Source organism: Hippoglossus stenolepis, chromosome 21 (genome assembly GCF_022539355.2).
Source record: "Hippoglossus stenolepis isolate QCI-W04-F060 chromosome 21, HSTE1.2, whole genome shotgun sequence".
Taxonomy (NCBI): Eukaryota; Metazoa; Chordata; class Actinopteri; order Pleuronectiformes; family Pleuronectidae; genus Hippoglossus; species Hippoglossus stenolepis.
The window spans coordinates 4,614,421-4,631,457 of NC_061503.1; the positions used below are offsets into that span (position 1 = coordinate 4,614,421).

Here is a 17,037-nt window from a genome sequence, read left to right on the forward strand (position 1 = left end):
CTTTGCTGTTTTGGCTCACATGCCAAGTGTGAAGGCCATTAGATTACAGGTTCTTGAGATATGTGGTCCACATACAGACGTTTGTGGAATATTAAAGAAAATTTGAAATTAAAAAATCCTGGATTCACCCCCCAAAATGCAGTGAAATGTAATGTTCTTCCCTGACCCATTCCACATCCTTTTACCAGGTTTCATGGGAATCCATCCAGTAGTTTTTGAGTAATCCTGCTAAATAAGTGACCAAAAAAAGACTAAACATAACCTCCTTGGCGGAGGCAATAATAAACAGATGAAGAGCACTTCAGGAGAAGCATTTATTTGCACCAAGGAGTCCAACGCATTTCATTGAGGATGTGAAATAGTTATGCAGGCATCAGTTTATTGAAACTTAAATATATTACCTGAAATAAAAGATGCAATATCCATGGCAAGTAAACAGGCTTCCACAAAATGAACAATCTTTCTACGACTTACATCTATCATGTTTATACCACACACTGTGCACGATTCAAACTGCATTGGAGAAAATGCAGAACAACTTACTGTAAACACACGGCACTCTTCAGAGTTTCTGAAAAACAATTCTGACTTTTTCTGTAATGCATAGGCACTGTTCACCCTGATGTCTCAAGAGGTTAAACACAGGACGGACTAACCACAGTTGCTAATACAATGGAGACATGAAGCTGAAGTCCACATGTGGAGGTGAGAGTTACCTCCACATCCTCACATACAGAATGAGGCTGCTCCTCAGTCATCTCCACGTTTAAGGAAGACCAGAGCCGACACTGCTGCGTGCACGAGGAGGGGGGGGCAGCCTCCACCATGCATACAACACTCACACACACAAACATAAGATGAACACTGACATTACACTACAACGGCACAATGCACATTCAAAGATCATGGCATGGTTTGCTCTTGAAGTAACTCAGAGAGCTGGGAGAAAACAAATTATTTACATCAAATAATTAAAAGTGCAATTTAACAATCAAGTCCTGGTGCTCCAGCATGTTGCTTTTCATTCATGCAGATCACAACAGATAAATCTTTCATGTGTTTCCATTTTTCATTACAATCAACTCCAAATGTATATACTTAAAAGCCTGATATTAAGACCTGGGACCTACACGGTTATATACAGGAGTAGGCTTAGCAGACAGGACAAGGAGTCAGTGTGTTTGGGACACGTCAGATAGTGTTGTGCTGGCTGACGTTGCGAGACGACGGGCAGAGGGAGAAGGGCCTTTCGCTGGTCAGACTGTTGAGCGCTCGAAGCACAGCGTCAGGCATGTGATCCGAAAGCATCCTGGGGCTGATCAGAATGCTCCTGAACGCCATTTCATTGGACCACTCAGCGCGGTACCTGACCTGGGAAAAACAGGATCTGAAGAGAGGCAGAGAAAGAAAGAAAAAAAACTTTGGTGACACGTCCTCTTCCCGTCAGACGCTGATACACATCTTGAATTTAGTTTATACTGTATGCGAATATTGGGGAGGGGGTGATGTTCAACCAACAGTAAAAAAAAACATCCATTTAGAAATATTTGTTAAAATATTTTTGGTCATTTGGTTTTCATGTCATGTGGTGTCATGTATTTCACGAGGCATGTTCCTCCAAATTTCTTCTATCTTCATGTTACTGTTTTAAAAATCCCTCTCGCTGTGTGAAACATCATCAACAAATCTCCAGAGCATACAATACACTCTTAAAATAGCGAGTTTTGACAAAGGTTCAGTTATGCAGTAAGGTTGGCCTGCCTGCTTGCTTCTTTCAGTACATGTCTGAAGTTACCATTTTTAGGGACAATGCTCACATCCTCAAGTGTGACAATATTTAGCTGGAGCACCATTGTGCATCCTGGCCTTAGCACCACTGCTAAAGGAGGAGGAGCACAGCAGGACTTATCTAAGCCTATAAATTATGAATAATTTTTCGATTGACCGACAAAAAGACCTTTAAAGACATACCTCCGCGACGGCCCGTCATCTGTGATGTGCAGAATGCGTCCAGGTAGGAACAGGGGTAAATAAGCCGCCTTGTGGGCAGGCGAGTCATCGGATGCAAGGCTCTGATAGGATGATGAGTGGCGAATCATCAGTGACTCCTCCCCCAGCAGCGGCTGGCTGAGCTCCTCCTCCCTCCTGTTGTCCATCTCCGTGGGGAAATCGTCCGGGTCTCCTCCAAACAGCTCATACCAACACCCCTGCAGCAGGATCCGGTACTGAGACACAGACAGGAAAAAACACAAATAAATTAAAATAAGATACAGCGAAACTGTGTTTACTGTTGTGAGAAGATGTCAATACATGACTCTGCACTGAATGGTTATTACTTTGGGCTTATTGCAGTTTGAAACTATTTTAAGAATCCTTCTCTTCAGATCCTCCATGTTAGGAATGCTGAGCCTGTGCATAAACAAAGAGAACAGAATGATTAACACATCGAGGGAATAGTGCAAAGGGCAAATGCAGCAGAGAAAAAAGGAACATGCGAGTCATACTCTCCTTCTGTAATAACAGGGCAGAGCCAAATATAGAATCTCCATCACACAGCAGTCTATAATAGTCTGTGCACCACAGCACATTCATATTGGCCTTTTTTGGGAGACATGAGTTTGCAGTGCTGCTAATACGGATTTACCTTCAGTGATGCACAATGTCACAAGAAACTGCTACAAGAAACTGGCAGGTTTCAACACACAATGTTTACTCATGATTCATTTTAACACAACGGAATAACTAAGAACTATATGAGGAGTTGAAGGCATCAGTGTTACCTGGGAACCAGATCCTTTCCCAACACGACAGACACCACAAAGTCCTTGGAGTAATCAGCTAAGGCTTTACTGCACAGGAAGAAAAGACACAAAAGAAAACACAACAAATTGGAAGGAGAGTTCAACAATGAACACAGAGAGTACAACAAGTACATTTGTTAACAATAGTTACGTGTCTATTAATTCCAACTAGAGATGTTCTGATACTGATGTCAGCATCGGAAATACCTCTGATACTGTCGGGTATCAGAGGTATTTCCGATGTGTATGCCTACACTTATTTATTTGTTGTTGTAAAATACAACTGTGTTATTACTATGTTATCATTATACATCTAGATTACATGTGTATGTCTACATTCAATAGCACCTTACATGTTTTTTGTTGTTCCTTAAATCAAATTACACAATAAGCCATCTCACAGTTTTCATTTGTTACACCTGTACATTTCATTCGGTATATTTCTTCTTCTATAAATTATTTTCGGTATAACTGTTGTCTGATTTGTGTGAATGCACTGACAGGATTGCTATTCAATGTTGATGTACTCTTTTGCCAAACTTTGTGTAAAATCTGACCCAGCTTCAGACTGTACTCTCCCAGCTGTCCTTACCTCAGGAGTCCCCCTGGTGGAGAAAAGGCGTAGCACTGCAGGTTGGGGAAGGAGTTGCGCAGGAGTAGGGCCAGCAGTGAAGCTGTGCCAGCGCCCAGACTGTGACCAGCGATGACCAGTTTATACTCCTGCAAACACAAGAACGAGCAAACACACAGGATAGTTATTCAGAAGATTATTCACGATTCCATTTTCTCTGCAAATCTGATGCTCTTGACAATAAACAGGAAATATCACAATTTAATAACAAGCCTGTACACACAGAAAATTGGGCCTGTGTGTTTTTAGTTTTCTGCTTCGACACGTTCAATTTGAAATAAAACATAAATATCTGAACAAATGGACACACTAGTTCATCGAGATAATTGATTTAGCATAGACAAGATTTGGATATTATGTGTGTCTTAGTTCAGGCTAAGGTGTCATTTCATTCCAGTCTCAGCTGCACCGTCCCTGTAAACTGGTCCAATTGATAACATCTCATTTCCTCCAAATAGGATTTGCCAGCAGGGGTCCAATTGAAATAAAACATGACGACGCCCTCTGTGGCTGAAACGCAGCTCCCAGCCTCAGCGTCACTTCTTACCGGTGCGACGGAAAAGGCCTGGTTCAGGATGCCATCCGTGACCAGCTTCTTGTAGATGTAACTGGCCGCCTGGTACATGCCCTGCATTAGTCAGGGGGGGGACAGCAGCATTACTCTCTACTGAAACACACATTACACATTAAGACATGAGGACTGTCTACAAAGAAATGGGCATTTACCTTGTGAGCGTAGCAGGCTCCCATCACTCCTTCTATAGGCAGGTTCTCACATTCAGCAGACAGGTCTGTCAGGACGTCCTGCAAGACATAAACACCGAGATACACAATGCACTGAGAAAGTGGCACTGCAGGTGAATTTGTTTAACTAAATTATATGACTGTTCTTTGATCAAATACATTGACGCTGGTTTTAAAATCACATTTCTTAACAAATTTATAAAAAAATCTTCATTTATGGGTTGAACATGGCTCATAACGCCACCTAGTGTTTCAGGGTTCGGGTTAGGGACCTAACAGGGCCCATTCTTATAGAGTCAGCTGTTTGGGACATCTCTCCATCATGACATTTATAAATATTTAAAAAGGGTAACACCCTCTCATGAAAGGCGGGCGGCCCTCTGCTACATGCGGCCGCTCATGAATGGAAATCTGGAAAGCTGCCCTCCTTTTCTGAAACTAAACCCCTAATCCACTACATCGTCTGCCATTCTGAGACGTTCCCTATCCTCTCCTGACCCTCAGATCTCTCTCTCACTCGCACACGCACACTCACACGCACACGCACCGTTTGAACCACTGACCGAAACTGCCGCCTGTACCAGCAGTTCCGATGGCTCGAGACATCCATGGTCTTGGCCGAGAGGAAACTCCAGGGCCTCTACTGCATACAACATTTCTGTCGCAAAAGTGTGTGATGCTGCTGGAGTCCTAACTTAGCTTTAGCAAGGTAATTGGTATGTAATTGGGTAATTCTGTTGAATATTGTCAACCACAATAAACCTTTAACCTTCACAGTTTTGATGTGTAAACATGCACTCACATATGCCCTCACTTATTCACTCTCACTTCCCTCTTTTTCTCTGGAGGAGATGTAGACCAAATGGCACCTATATTTATCACTCTATTTAGACACTACTCAGTCATCGTACAAACAGGCATGTGATACTGAATATTAAGAGTAAATGGGAGGGCAAGAGCATGCATTACAAAAGGTCCCACCGATGTCATTACAGAGAAAGGAAAATTATCTAAATCCCCCTCTCACGTTTTCACATGACAGAACCCAGTATTTGTTCTAACAACACTAAGTTTAATACATCAAACCAAAAGAAGACATATGAAAAGAACATTTTACAGAGTAAGATATCATCTAGTTCCAACTCACCTTCAGTGACAGTGTTCCTCTGATGGCCACCAGGATGGCCTCTTGCTTGTGATCCAGAGACACGAAAAAGGGGATCTCATAGATCTGCAAAAAAAAACTTGCTTGTTTAGATGATCAACAGACTATGAGCCCACAGTTTGAGGTACATTGACACTGGCAGAGGGGTAGTGACCTCTAGAATTAAAACTCAGAGAAGTAATCCTGCCAGGGGGCGGGACTTGTGTAATTCCTACCTGGTTGTGAAAGCTGACGTAGATGAAGTCTCTGTACTGCAAACCAGTGCTCTGCAGGATGGAGGAGAAGTGACAGCCCAGGTGGTCTCCTCCGACGATGTCATACTCAGCTGCACGACTCCTACAGCTGTAACACACATACACAAAAGTGAGTTACCATCCTGAGACTTAATTAACCTTTATCTCTGTCTACAAGACAAAAAAAAAAGAGAGATACTTTTAACAATGATGACCCCTGTTGCTGTATAAATCATTTGTAAGATTATTATAATAAAGCAGGTTTAACTAATCTAACCTGGTAGCTCCTCTGGTTTGACATTTGGGTCCCACTGATTCAAATAAGAAAGAGTACATCTTACCAGTCTCCACTGAGTTTGCAGGGCCCAGTGAGGGGATTGGAGAAAATGTACAGCGGCCAGCCATAGGCTGCTGCAGCAAACTGCATCCAGTGAGCTGCTTTCTCCAACTCTGTCTCCAAATCTTCTCCCTTCAAACAATAAAAGACAAGTTACAGTAAAAACTGACGTCAGGTCAGATGTCTAGTGCAGCTACATGACTGACGGGCTCTGGTACTTACAATGGGAGAGGATGGACTGTGAGGCACTATCTCGTCTGGGTCCCTGCTTAGCTCCATTTTATCCTGCTCCTGGTGCAGCAGAGCCAAACCAGCTGCTACGTCACTGGGGACCAGATCTGTGTCCTGTCACACACACAGATCACATATTATAATGAGTTTTGTGGCATTATCAGTTACTTTACATTTCAAACGATTTGATTTCATCTTTCTCTGTGTATTATATATTACTAGTGCGGTGCCTGTTGAAAACCTGCCTGTTCAGAATGGGCTGTTTGTTTGGCCAGTGGTGATGCTGGTTGCAGATTTATTTCTGAAACTGTAAAAGTGACCTGCAGTAATTGAGCCACAGAGAGAACAGACCGGCTGCAGGACTCAGAACACAGATCCCTGGAGCTGTGCCACCTTTGCAGCACAAAGTGCTGTTCACCTATTTTGTCAAAGTTCGGTAAAACTCAACTCAGTATGCAGAACCCTGAACTGGAGAATCAGTTGTCAATGCCGTAGTTGTGAATGTGCTGTAGTCGTGATAAACAACTTATTTTGATAAGTCCTAGCCTCCATTGCTACAGAGCGCTGGTCACCTGTTTATTTAAAGTTTATTAATATTGAAAGTATAGCATGTCCAAATGGCATCGAATTCGATTCGGCACCTCCTTGGGCCCTTAACAATACCAATGTAAAGTGTGAAACCGATAACATGAACGATTCTCGAAATATGTAAGGAATAGACAGAAAGACTGCGATTTTTGGAATTAGTAGAAAGATATTATCAAAGTTTGCAAACCCACTAACTGCCAGTTGTAGCAGAAGGCAAAAAGTGAAGATAGCCCTTACCGAGAAGAATCCGCTAAAGAGCTGGGAGATGCTGGAGAACGCCGCTCGGTGGCTTTCATCCTGCGGCAGACAACAGCACAGGAGCCGCAGCCTGCTCTCCCACACCTTGATGGCGAGGGAGCGAGCTGTGGAGAAGAACTGGGTGCCCTCGGTGCTCTCCATGTCTCGCACTCCCAGAGGCTCCATGGCAGGGGGCTGAGGACGTGGGTTACCCAGGGGGTCAAACACAAACAGCACGCCAACCGCCGTAAAGAGCAGGATGATCCAGCTGTTGTGATGAAGATAGGAAGATGATGTCTCAAAACACTTTTCGACCAATTCTAAAATCATCATCATCATGACGTCACAACCCACCTGGCAATCACTGCTGCGATGACAGAACCCACTGTGGCAAGATCGCAGCCTTTGCTATCGTCAGACACCCAGACGGCTCCCATACAGGCCCACACTAGCTCAGGAATGTAGAGAAGAGCTCGCAGGTACACCAGTGCAGGGATAGAGCGTCGCGGGCCAGGGTTTGTGATGGTTCCTGGGAAATGATCATAGACATCACTGACGGATGTTTTATACGCTGTAGTGCAGCTGAAGATTATGACGTTGCAAAGGATATAAGTGTAAATTAATGATTCAAATTCATTTTATCGATGTGCTGCCGTTTTACAATTGCATCCTCTCGTGTATATAGTATTGCATTTGATTTTTTTTTCTTTTTATATTGAGCTCTTTTATGTACTTATTGCTCTTATTGCATTGCTTAGCTGACCGGAACTTGATATTCCACTACGATGAAAATACAGTATAAACTGTAAAGTATAGGTGTCTCCTTTATCCTTTAAAAATGCACTGACAGTTCATGCATTTAAGTTTACAGCTGCATTAATATGAAAAATGGCACGTGTGTACATTGTGTGTGTGTGTGTGTGTGTGTGTGTGTGTGTGTGTGTGTGTGTGTGTGTGTGTGTGTGTGTGTGTGTGTGTGTGTGTGTGTGTCATCGTCTCCCGAAAGTTTCTTAAAGGTTGTGTAAAGAAGCCACTGTCTAACTTCCTCCATTGCATAACCCAGAATAACCTGTTACAGACACTATTGCTGATGTGGGCAAGATTTTCAGTCTAATCACCTTTAAACATTGTGCTCACAAGATGTAATTTAGAGGACAATTGATTTACCTTGGCCACTGACATAGACAATAGCCCATAATGACAGGATGATGAGCCCGAGCACAACCAACAGTCCCACCAGGTAGGTGTGAAGAACTCCTCGACCGTTACAATCGAAGTTACCCCTGTGGTAAGTGTAGAGGATCACAGTGCCGATCCACCTGAGGAGAAACAGTTCAGTCAATGAGTATTATCAGCATGATTATTATTATTATTGCTCCTCTGTAAAAACCACGTATGAGGGTAAGCAACATACCACAGCACACGGACGAACATTTCAACGCAACCGGGGAAAACAAGGTCGTCACTGGCGATCCCCCAGCGCCGACCGAACACCACCATTCCAGGCATGTTGCCGCTGAACGAGGCGAAATCTCCCGGCGATGGGCACCAAACCTTTCCACCGCTACAAAGTGGGCAGGATGCTGTTGAGCAATGGGCAGCTCACGTCATACATGACTTCACCGCCGAAGCAGCAGCAGGAGCTACACTGGTGGGAAACGAGCCGTACCCACGTTTATCACATTCTACTTTCCAAATGTTGCCCAATCAACGAAAAATGACTCCTGCCTGCAGTGTAAGCTACACGCTAGCGTTGGGCAGCTGTAGCGCGGGTTTCGGCTATCGTTGCCTATTTGGTTTTGGGTGTCAGAGTCTAAGATGGTAACGACCTGACAACCAATAGATAACTTGCCTAATGCTGGATAATGTTGGTTAGATAACGTGGTTTACGACAGCTAGCAGACTGTACACCGTCGCGTGACTATCTCGTAACGTTTAGCTTTCTCGCTAAAAATACTCTTAAGCTATTCTGAGAAAATGATCGTTAATCCCGCTCGACAAAGGCTACTGTTGTTTATCTATTTATATACCGACGTCTGGCTTCTTACCCAACGCTACCTGGTGGTTCTAGGTGTTTGAATACAATCAAATGGTTAAACAGAGGCGCTGGTTTGTTTTGTTTCTCTGTAAAGCGTCTGACCGTCGGTGAGACCCGATTGCAACAGAGACCGCCAAATGACAGTTCCGTTTTTTTCGTTCCGCTACAGGCAAGTAACAAAAGTCGCTCCTCGTGGCGGGTTAGGATCAGGCGATTAAAAGTGGTTTCATTCTTGAAGGTGTAAAAAATAATAAAAAATATTATTTAAAAACCTGCTACTTGTCTACCACTTAAGTGTTATCTCTATATATAACTCAATATATAGATTTCCCTCATCCTGCTTACGCACAGCGGTTCCATGGTGTAATGGTTAGCACTCTGGACTCTGAATCCAGCGATCCGAGTTCAAATCTCGGTGGAACCTGACTTTTGTGTTTTTCCTAATTTTGACAGCGTCACATTAGAGTCATGATGAACATCGAGAGTTACACATTTTCATCTACAAGAGAAAAATGTTTGAAAACAAGCCTTTCCTTGTTCTAAAGAAGAAAGCAGCCAACAAAAACGACTGTTCAACTTAATTTAATGCTTTAGAATTTTAAGAAGCCCCTTAACAATATCTTTAGATTTTTATTTTCATTTTGGGGGATTTGTATTTTACTAGATATCTCTAATAGGTATATCCATCTTGTTGTCCACTACAGTGAACATGTAGTGAAATGTGAATAAAGTTTTAACTTTTTTGATCTTGTACTACATCAGTATTTCATTTATATCAGTAAAAACTGATATAACTTTACTGGGTCTCAGGAGGTTAAGTTGTTTTTATATTGTCAGAACATTTAATTTAATAAGAAATAAATAAAATGTGTTCACACTGTCAGTGTCTTTAGTGGAGAGTTGTTCATTGGCCAACGCTAAATGACGTCACACCAACATGGCGGCGTCCAGGGTGCGACAGTGTTATTTACTTTGTCGCATCGCAGGAATAAACGTGACTCCACGGCAGATCAAACCTGACACCGTTTTATTAGGAGACACAAACAACACGTTACAGACGAGTGTTCGGTTTGCGAGCCGAAATTCAGACGACACACAGGTTAGTGACAGGTCGTTACTTCGGTACAACAGCCTTCTTTTTAACGTTACAATATTAGTTTGTTGTAATATAAAAGCCTTTATGGAGCCATCTATGATCTGGACTGTCAAAGATATAGAGCATAACTTGTGTACTGTATCATACCCAGGTCTTAGCCTCATTCAGGAAAACAAGTCATCTAGAATATTGTGGTTACACCATAAGTATTTTTTTTTTATTAGCAGGGATTCATTGACCCTGCTCATTCCTGATATTGTCCATCCCAGCTACATCACAACATCGTTTCAAAGGCTCCTTGAGACACATATAATGCAGGAGCGAAAACAACTGCACATTTATACATACTGGATTTGCAATAATACAGATTTTCCTCTTTCCAAACTGCAAAGGTTTAGTAGTATAAGAAAACATTGATACGTGTGTGGAGATTCTCAGTCATCCAGGTACCTGGGACTCCCAGCAGTCAGACAGAACTGAAGAAGCCTCTTGGATGAGAGGGGAAACGTCTACAAGAAACTCAACTCAAGTCCAGCTGACCTGTTTTTTAGCGCTTGGATAAAACATTGATACACTTCAGTGTTGTGATATTATGTTTTGTGATACTCTGTCTATCGCTGTCAATTTGTAATTGTTAACAAATCACAAAACACATCAGCAAATTTGAAGGGCACTCAGAAGAGTATGGCCCTCCACCAAGGCCCAACCGTCTCCTTAAATTCAATCAAGCTGCACCAACCTTACACACTCAGAGATATCAGTTCCCTAAATGTGCCAGGTTTGTTTTTGTTTTTTCATCAAATTCCATTATGCATTATCTGACAATTAGGAAAAAATTCCCTATGTAAAAAAAAATTAAATAAAAGAAAGTGAAAAATGTATTCCTGGATCCGCCCCATGATCTAGATCCGCACCAAACTTGTATGGGTTCTTCTCTGACCTGTGCCACATCAGACAAACAAACACAATGACACATAAAAGCTCAACAGCATTAACTTCTAATGACACAGGGATTACCTGCTATTTACGAGGCTTGAGCTGACCTGAGGTCCGTCTTTTCAACAGGAAGGAAAGGCTGACTGAACACATTGTCTTATTTGCCTTCGTATTTTATTAGTTGTTGTAGTGATTTGCACTTCAGGGCCACCGTATCTGACTGCTGGAAAACAGAATTGTAATCTGTCGTCAGTCATGTGAATCTTCAGCTCCATCGTAACAATTTATTTTATCCATAAAGTCCTGTGTCTTTTTATACCCTGACAGTTTTCTTAAAGTAGATGTAGATCTAGCAATATGTTGTCTGCTTAGAGTATTTCAAAATGTACATATGTGTGTAATAGAACCCCTGTATCATGATGTGTGACATGTAGCCAGATCATTTCCAATACACAGCCCTGCAGAGATTGTCGTTGTGACTGCAAGAACAAATCAATAAAATCAAATAAATTCATAAAATTGTAACTGTATTGTGTACAGTAGGGCAATACATTTTTATTTATTCATTTTTTATTTTCAGGACACTCAAGTGCACATTCCAGTGGGTAAATACAAATCTATTTTTACCAAAACAAAACAAGTAAGTTACTTCATTTGCTTTTTTTAAACCGTGTTTTTATTCTCCTTCTTGCTCGTAGATCGTCTGACCGTGTCTTACAGCAGAAGCAGTGGTCCTGGTGGTCAACATGTCAATAAAGGTTCAAACGTTTGCCTTTATTATTGAAAATAATTGCTCCTTGATAGATAATAATATCAACAGCCGAAACGACATATGACTCCTGACAACTGTGCACAAGGCCTTGACTCTTGAATGTGTTCTGCCATGCACAGTATAATCCTTCTATGTATGTGAATGTTTAATATGTCCTGTGTGATGACATCTCAATCCACAGTCAGCACAAAAGCTGAGGTTCGATTCCACGTGAAAACAGCCGACTGGATCCAAGAGGACGTGCGACAGAAAATCTTTGAAAAGGTTTGTTTCTAAATGTTGTGGCTTCAGGAAAGTGTCCAAACCATCGATGACATCTGTGTAACCAGTGGAGTCTAGTGATATCTATTTTATGATTTATTTGATGGAAAGGCCAGACCATTTGAAGGCAATCTCCCTTTATTCTGACAAACAAAGTGAAAAATAAATCCTTTGATCCGTTTTTACACATGTGGATCCCCTACACAAAAGTAGGTTAGCATATGATTCGACTCACAAGTAAAACACTGACAGAAAGGCTGACATACAAAAACTTGAACTGTCACATACCCCTCCCATTGAATACAACATTAGAAAGGGGACAGGTGAAGCGGGGGGCACACCCTTATGAGCAGGGGTCCAACTAAAAGTGGACGTAGGGGTACAGGACGTCACCAAATGCTCCACATTGACACCGGAGGCCTATACATGCCAGGTAATAACTGTACAAAGATTTAGAGTAACTGTAACAATAAAATGAAATGAATTAAAATGCACATTGGATTCTTCACCACAATACTGCTGTAGAACTGCATTGTTACACTTATGTGTGTTACCTAAAAAAATCTTTCCAGGTGTGTCCCTACTAAAACACAAACAAGTCAACATTTTCATGTTTTTACAGAAGACGTCCATCAAACATTCACAATGTTGGTGGGAAAAGTATTGTTCTTTACATTGAACTGCCATATTCCTAAGAAATGTGGCTTAGATTTCAGTAAAGACATGAAAAATATAACTGTGTGTCATTAGCTTAAGCACATTGTGTTTGTCTATACTTATGACTTAAGACTGGATGTGAATGGCTCTGTTGAGGTTATTCCACAGCATCTCTATTGGGATTAGGTCTGAAGTACTGTGTGTATCGGAATAACATCTGTATTTGCTGCTGTTTTTTCTATTGTACCTTTTACAGTACATTGTGAAACCATCAAGAGCAAACATACTCATTTTCTGCATTGTTGGCACAGAACCATAACCGCATCAATAAGGCCGGAGAGCTGCTGGTGACCTCCGAGCTGAGCAGGAGTCAGCACAGAAACCTCTCAGACTGTGTCCAGAAGATTTCCGCCATTATCGCTGAAGCTAGCAAGAAACCACATGAGCCAACAGCAGAAGACGTAGCTGTTAGGGCGGCCAGGTATGACCTCGTATCAGAGCACATTGGGGTTTTTTTCTGTTCACCTTGATAGTAAATGTGTCTAATGTGAGATACGTTGTGCAGGTTAGAGAAGAGGAACAAGGAGCGACTCAAACAGAAGAAGATTCACTCAACAATGAAGCAGAGCAGACGAGTGGATTTTGACTAATTGATTTACAGCTGTTTCTACCTCCCATCGTTGTTTTGTCAATAATAATATCATTAGAAATTATATCTCCTGTGTTTTGTCATTAATTCTGTAGGAAAAAAAATCAAATTTTCCTTGTAAACCCCAGATAATTGTTCTAACGACTTTAAGGAAGAAGGTAGATGACTTCACATTTCATTCATCTTTCATATATTTATATATGTCTTTTTTTGGCAGATTATATATGAACAATAAGTACAGTCGCTGCACAAATAATTCAATATCTAAAGGGATAGTTCATCCAAAAATGAAAATTCACTCATTATCTACTCCCCACGATGCCAATGGAGGGGTGGGTGAAGTGTTTGAGTCCACAAAACACTTGTGGAGTCTCAGGGGTAAACTTTGTAAGAGAAGAATCCAATACAATTAAAGTGAATGGTGAGTCCTTCAGATAAATAAAACAACATAAACAACCTAACATGCCTCCATACTGCTCATGTGGTGTCATCCAAGTGTCTGCAAGCCCCGACATTCATATTCGACTTGAAGCGGCGTCATTTACACCGTGTTTTACGCTGATAGCTTCCGACGAGGTGCATTCAGGGACGGTCAGGAATGCTTAGTCCAATAGCTTAGCCACGTCTGGTGGACTTTTAGGCGGAAAACCACTCGTTACGAGTTGAATATGAATGTCGGGGCTTGCAGACACTTGGATGACACCACACAAGCAGTATGGAGGCATGTTGTGTTTTTATCTGTTGTTTTATTGCGTCTGAAGATAGGTCACTAATGTCTTCAATTGTATTGGATTCGGCTGCTGCACTGTTTACCCCTGAAACGCCGCAGTGTTTTGTGGACTCAAACATTTCACCGACCCCTCCATTGGCGTAGTGGTGAGTAGATAATGAGTGCATTTTCATTTTGTGGGTGAACTATTCCTTTAACATCAAATCTCTCCAGAACCGCCAACTTCAAATCATATGCATACATAGAGTGAATGATAATAATAATAATAATAATAATAATAGCAGTCTTTGTTTTAATACTCCTCTACTTGTATCTAACCAGTGCTCCTGTAACTAATACTTATGTACACATGGACAGTCGAGATTTTACTTTAGAAATAAAATTAAAAATGAACAACAAAAGAACATTTTAACACGTGTAGCTTTGAACTAAGGGGCTCTATCGTCCGTTCTCTTCCTTAAATGAGGTCTGATTAAATTGGTAGCATATTTCATCCATTCTCCCGAGCTCCATAAACTTCTCCATTTCCAGTCCGGAAGAGAAAGTCCACCTCCTCATCTTATATACACTATTTAACACCTCCACGCAGTCCTCTATCTTAGGTACCTCTGTCTTCAGCTACTTTCTGGTAATAAGCTTTATTTTACTTGGTATCGGCGTGAACCTAAATATTTATTTGTCCTTAAAGTTTATAAATCTATGTTCTGTTTTCAAAACCGTGAAAAACAAAAAACACATAGCAGAGGATGGTTTCGATCCATCGACCTCTGGGTTATGGGCCCAGCACGCTTCCGCTGCGCCACTCTGCTGTATACCGCACTGAGGTGTCACAATCATATTTAGCCTTAAAACATACGCGTTCTAACTCGTGGTGCGTATAAATTCCCCTTATTTACTGTTATTACTTAAACCGAGTACCTCTTCTCTAAAACTGAAATGTATGGAACATTACAATAATCACGATCAAAACACGTGTTACATCAATGTATGTTGTCGTAAGTAAAAAGGTACAAGGTCAGAGTTTATGCTGTGAATGGACCATTTAGATGGAACAAAAATTACTAAACACACACAGGCCCAGTAAACTAAAGTATAATGTATCTTATCTACAGTTTATGGTAGAAACAGATGACAAAGAAATATATTAGGCGCCATCTGGTGGTGAAATAACCGAGTGTGTGTGTTTTGTTGGAAGCAGCAGCCGAGGCCTCCTAACAGCTGCTTCCTCTGGATGTCCTTCTGCTCACATTTGATATGTGTTGACATCAGATCTTGTAGGAGAACCCTCCAAATGAAGCAAGTGTTTTTAAGTTCATGTGAATGATGCTGCTTGATTTAATCACTGATACAACTTCCATTTTATTTTCTGTTAATATCCCACCTTTTGGGTGAGCAGTCAAAGTCCAGACCACACAACAAAAACACCAAACCATAGTTCTGCCAGATCTAAAGACGGCAACAACCAACCTGCCCTGCTGAAGAGCATCAAGGAAGCCCAGCTCACAGCCAACACCCCCATGACTGAGCATCTGAAAACACAGAGCACTATCCCACCAATAACACATATGAATACACACTGCAATGTAAATAACACATGACACACACTGCAATGTAAATTACACATGACACACACTATTCACACAAGCCACACCAGACACACAGGAACGCACTGTAGACACAAATAAACTCGTGCACACAAATGCGAATTTCACATGACACACTAAAGACACTTTCGTTTCTTTCTTCTATTCTCTCTCTCTCTCTCTCTCTCTCTCTCTCTCTCTCTCTCTCTCTCTCTCTCTCTCTCTAAATTCAGAGAAGCTTTATTGGCATGGCCATAGGGAAACAGACGCTTACATTGCCAAAGTGTAAAAACAAGATACATAGAAGAAATTTTTGAATAATTTAACCTAAACTAGTGTAACTTTATTTTTTTCTGCATGTCAGTTATTTTAGAGCAATGTTCAGACCAAACCTCACAACTTTTCAAAAAGAAAAGCTCTGTAGTCCAGCTCGATATGAAGCATTTCAGCACCAAATAACAATATATAATATTTAATAAGTAGTAAATAATAGAAGAAAAATGTATATACCCGTTGTGATGCTAAAATATCGACCACGAAGGGACTCGAACCCTCAATCTTCTGATCCGAAGTCAGACGCCTTATCCATTAGGCCACGCGGTCAGATCGACTATGAAATAACCCCATACTGTATATAAACATGTATATAAAGGCCAAAAACACATTTCACATTTGTTTCTTGGTTTGCGTCATATCTCTATATAAACGTGCATGATCATTGGAGTCTATCACAGTTTTCCACTTCCGGTGCAAACTGTGGTCCAGCTTAGGACTGGTAAGTTACAATAAGGGCAGCTTTAATTTGACTTGCTGTGTTGGTGTTTGTTTGGCTTCCTGTAAGCTACAGAACTGTTTCATAATTAAAGTTTATTCAAGATGCGTGATCACTAGGGACGGTTTACGCGGAAGGGGGGGGGGGGTCAGGGCCCATATCGTTTGAGTATCAGTGCAACTTTCAATATATAATATTACTTTGTATAATACTATCTACTGAAAGCACTTGTGCTTTTTATAGATGCAACATGAAGCCTTTTTAACTTTTTTAAAATGTAACCCCCCTCTTTTTTGGCTCACACTCCCTCGATAGTTGTGAGGACACTCACAACTATCGAGTGTCAACTATCGCATTCCTTTGCGTAAGGGACACACCATACAACAACCGGCGGACAAAGCAGAATCGCGGGCTGACTGGCGCGGAGAAATGCGCTTCCGGTGTGAATAGCCAGGCAGCTTCCGGCTCCGGTGTGTCCCTAGCGTTAGCCCCTCACCTTAACCGTCACAACTAAATGCCTAACCCCTAACCAAATCTAACCAGGAAACCAAGTCTTAACCCTCAATCAGTGCATTG

General features: G+C 41.5%; 2 protein-coding genes and 3 non-coding genes across 5 annotated transcripts; 2 read left to right on the forward strand and 3 right to left on the reverse strand.

Moving 5' to 3' along the window:
• Window positions 1-300: 300 nt before the first annotated feature.
• On the reverse strand, window positions 301-9,139 carry daglb (diacylglycerol lipase, beta). Its single transcript, XM_035146212.2, has 15 exons — window positions 8,382-9,139; window positions 8,135-8,286; window positions 7,322-7,496; window positions 6,968-7,235; window positions 6,134-6,256; window positions 5,916-6,043; window positions 5,557-5,683; window positions 5,324-5,407; window positions 4,159-4,236; window positions 3,980-4,060; window positions 3,394-3,521; window positions 2,781-2,849; window positions 2,337-2,409; window positions 1,972-2,225; window positions 301-1,387 (listed from the first exon to the last, which is right to left on the reverse strand). The coding sequence occupies exons 1-15, from the start codon at window positions 8,474-8,476 to the stop codon at window positions 1,192-1,194; spliced, it is 2,031 nt and encodes a 676-aa protein (XP_035002103.1). The 5' UTR covers window positions 8,477-9,139; the 3' UTR covers window positions 301-1,191.
• Window positions 9,140-9,357: 218 nt separating this feature from the next.
• Window positions 9,358-9,429, forward strand: trnaq-cug. The gene has a single exon. It is a non-coding gene; the product is annotated as a tRNA-Gln (tRNA).
• Window positions 9,430-9,926: 497 nt separating this feature from the next.
• Window positions 9,927-13,442, forward strand: mrpl58 (mitochondrial ribosomal protein L58). Its single transcript, XM_035144895.2, has 6 exons — window positions 9,927-10,104; window positions 11,618-11,642; window positions 11,736-11,795; window positions 11,991-12,073; window positions 13,039-13,208; window positions 13,293-13,442. The coding sequence occupies exons 1-6, from the start codon at window positions 9,943-9,945 to the stop codon at window positions 13,375-13,377; spliced, it is 585 nt and encodes a 194-aa protein (XP_035000786.2). The 5' UTR covers window positions 9,927-9,942; the 3' UTR covers window positions 13,378-13,442.
• A 1,401-nt stretch (window positions 13,443-14,843) lies between these two features.
• trnam-cau lies at window positions 14,844-14,915 on the reverse strand. Its single transcript has one exon. It is a non-coding gene; the product is annotated as a tRNA-Met (tRNA).
• Window positions 14,916-16,219: 1,304 nt separating this feature from the next.
• trnar-ucg lies at window positions 16,220-16,292 on the reverse strand. Its single transcript has one exon. It is a non-coding gene; the product is annotated as a tRNA-Arg (tRNA).
• Window positions 16,293-17,037: the final 745 nt, after the last annotated feature.

Bases quoted from the DNA above. Each gene is read 5' to 3' on its own strand.
- daglb (XM_035146212.2), bottom strand. From the start codon at position 8,476: ATGCCTGGAATGGTGGTGTTCGGTCGGCGCTGGGGGATCGCCAGTGAC. The intron at 4,061-4,158 runs GTAAATGCCCAT...TGACTAATGCAG, and splicing joins GAGCCTGCTACGCTCACAAG to GGCATGTACCAGGCGGCCAG. The intron at 2,226-2,336 runs GTAATAACCATT...TCTGTGTCTCAG, and splicing joins CAAACTGCAATAAGCCCAAA to TACCGGATCCTGCTGCAGGG.
- mrpl58 (XM_035144895.2), top strand. From the start codon at position 9,943: ATGGCGGCGTCCAGGGTGCGACAGTGTTATTTACTTTGTCGCATCGCA. The intron at 11,643-11,735 runs GTAAATACAAAT...TCTTGCTCGTAG, and splicing joins TCAAGTGCACATTCCAGTGG to ATCGTCTGACCGTGTCTTAC. The intron at 13,209-13,292 runs GTATGACCTCGT...TACGTTGTGCAG, and splicing joins GTAGCTGTTAGGGCGGCCAG to GTTAGAGAAGAGGAACAAGG.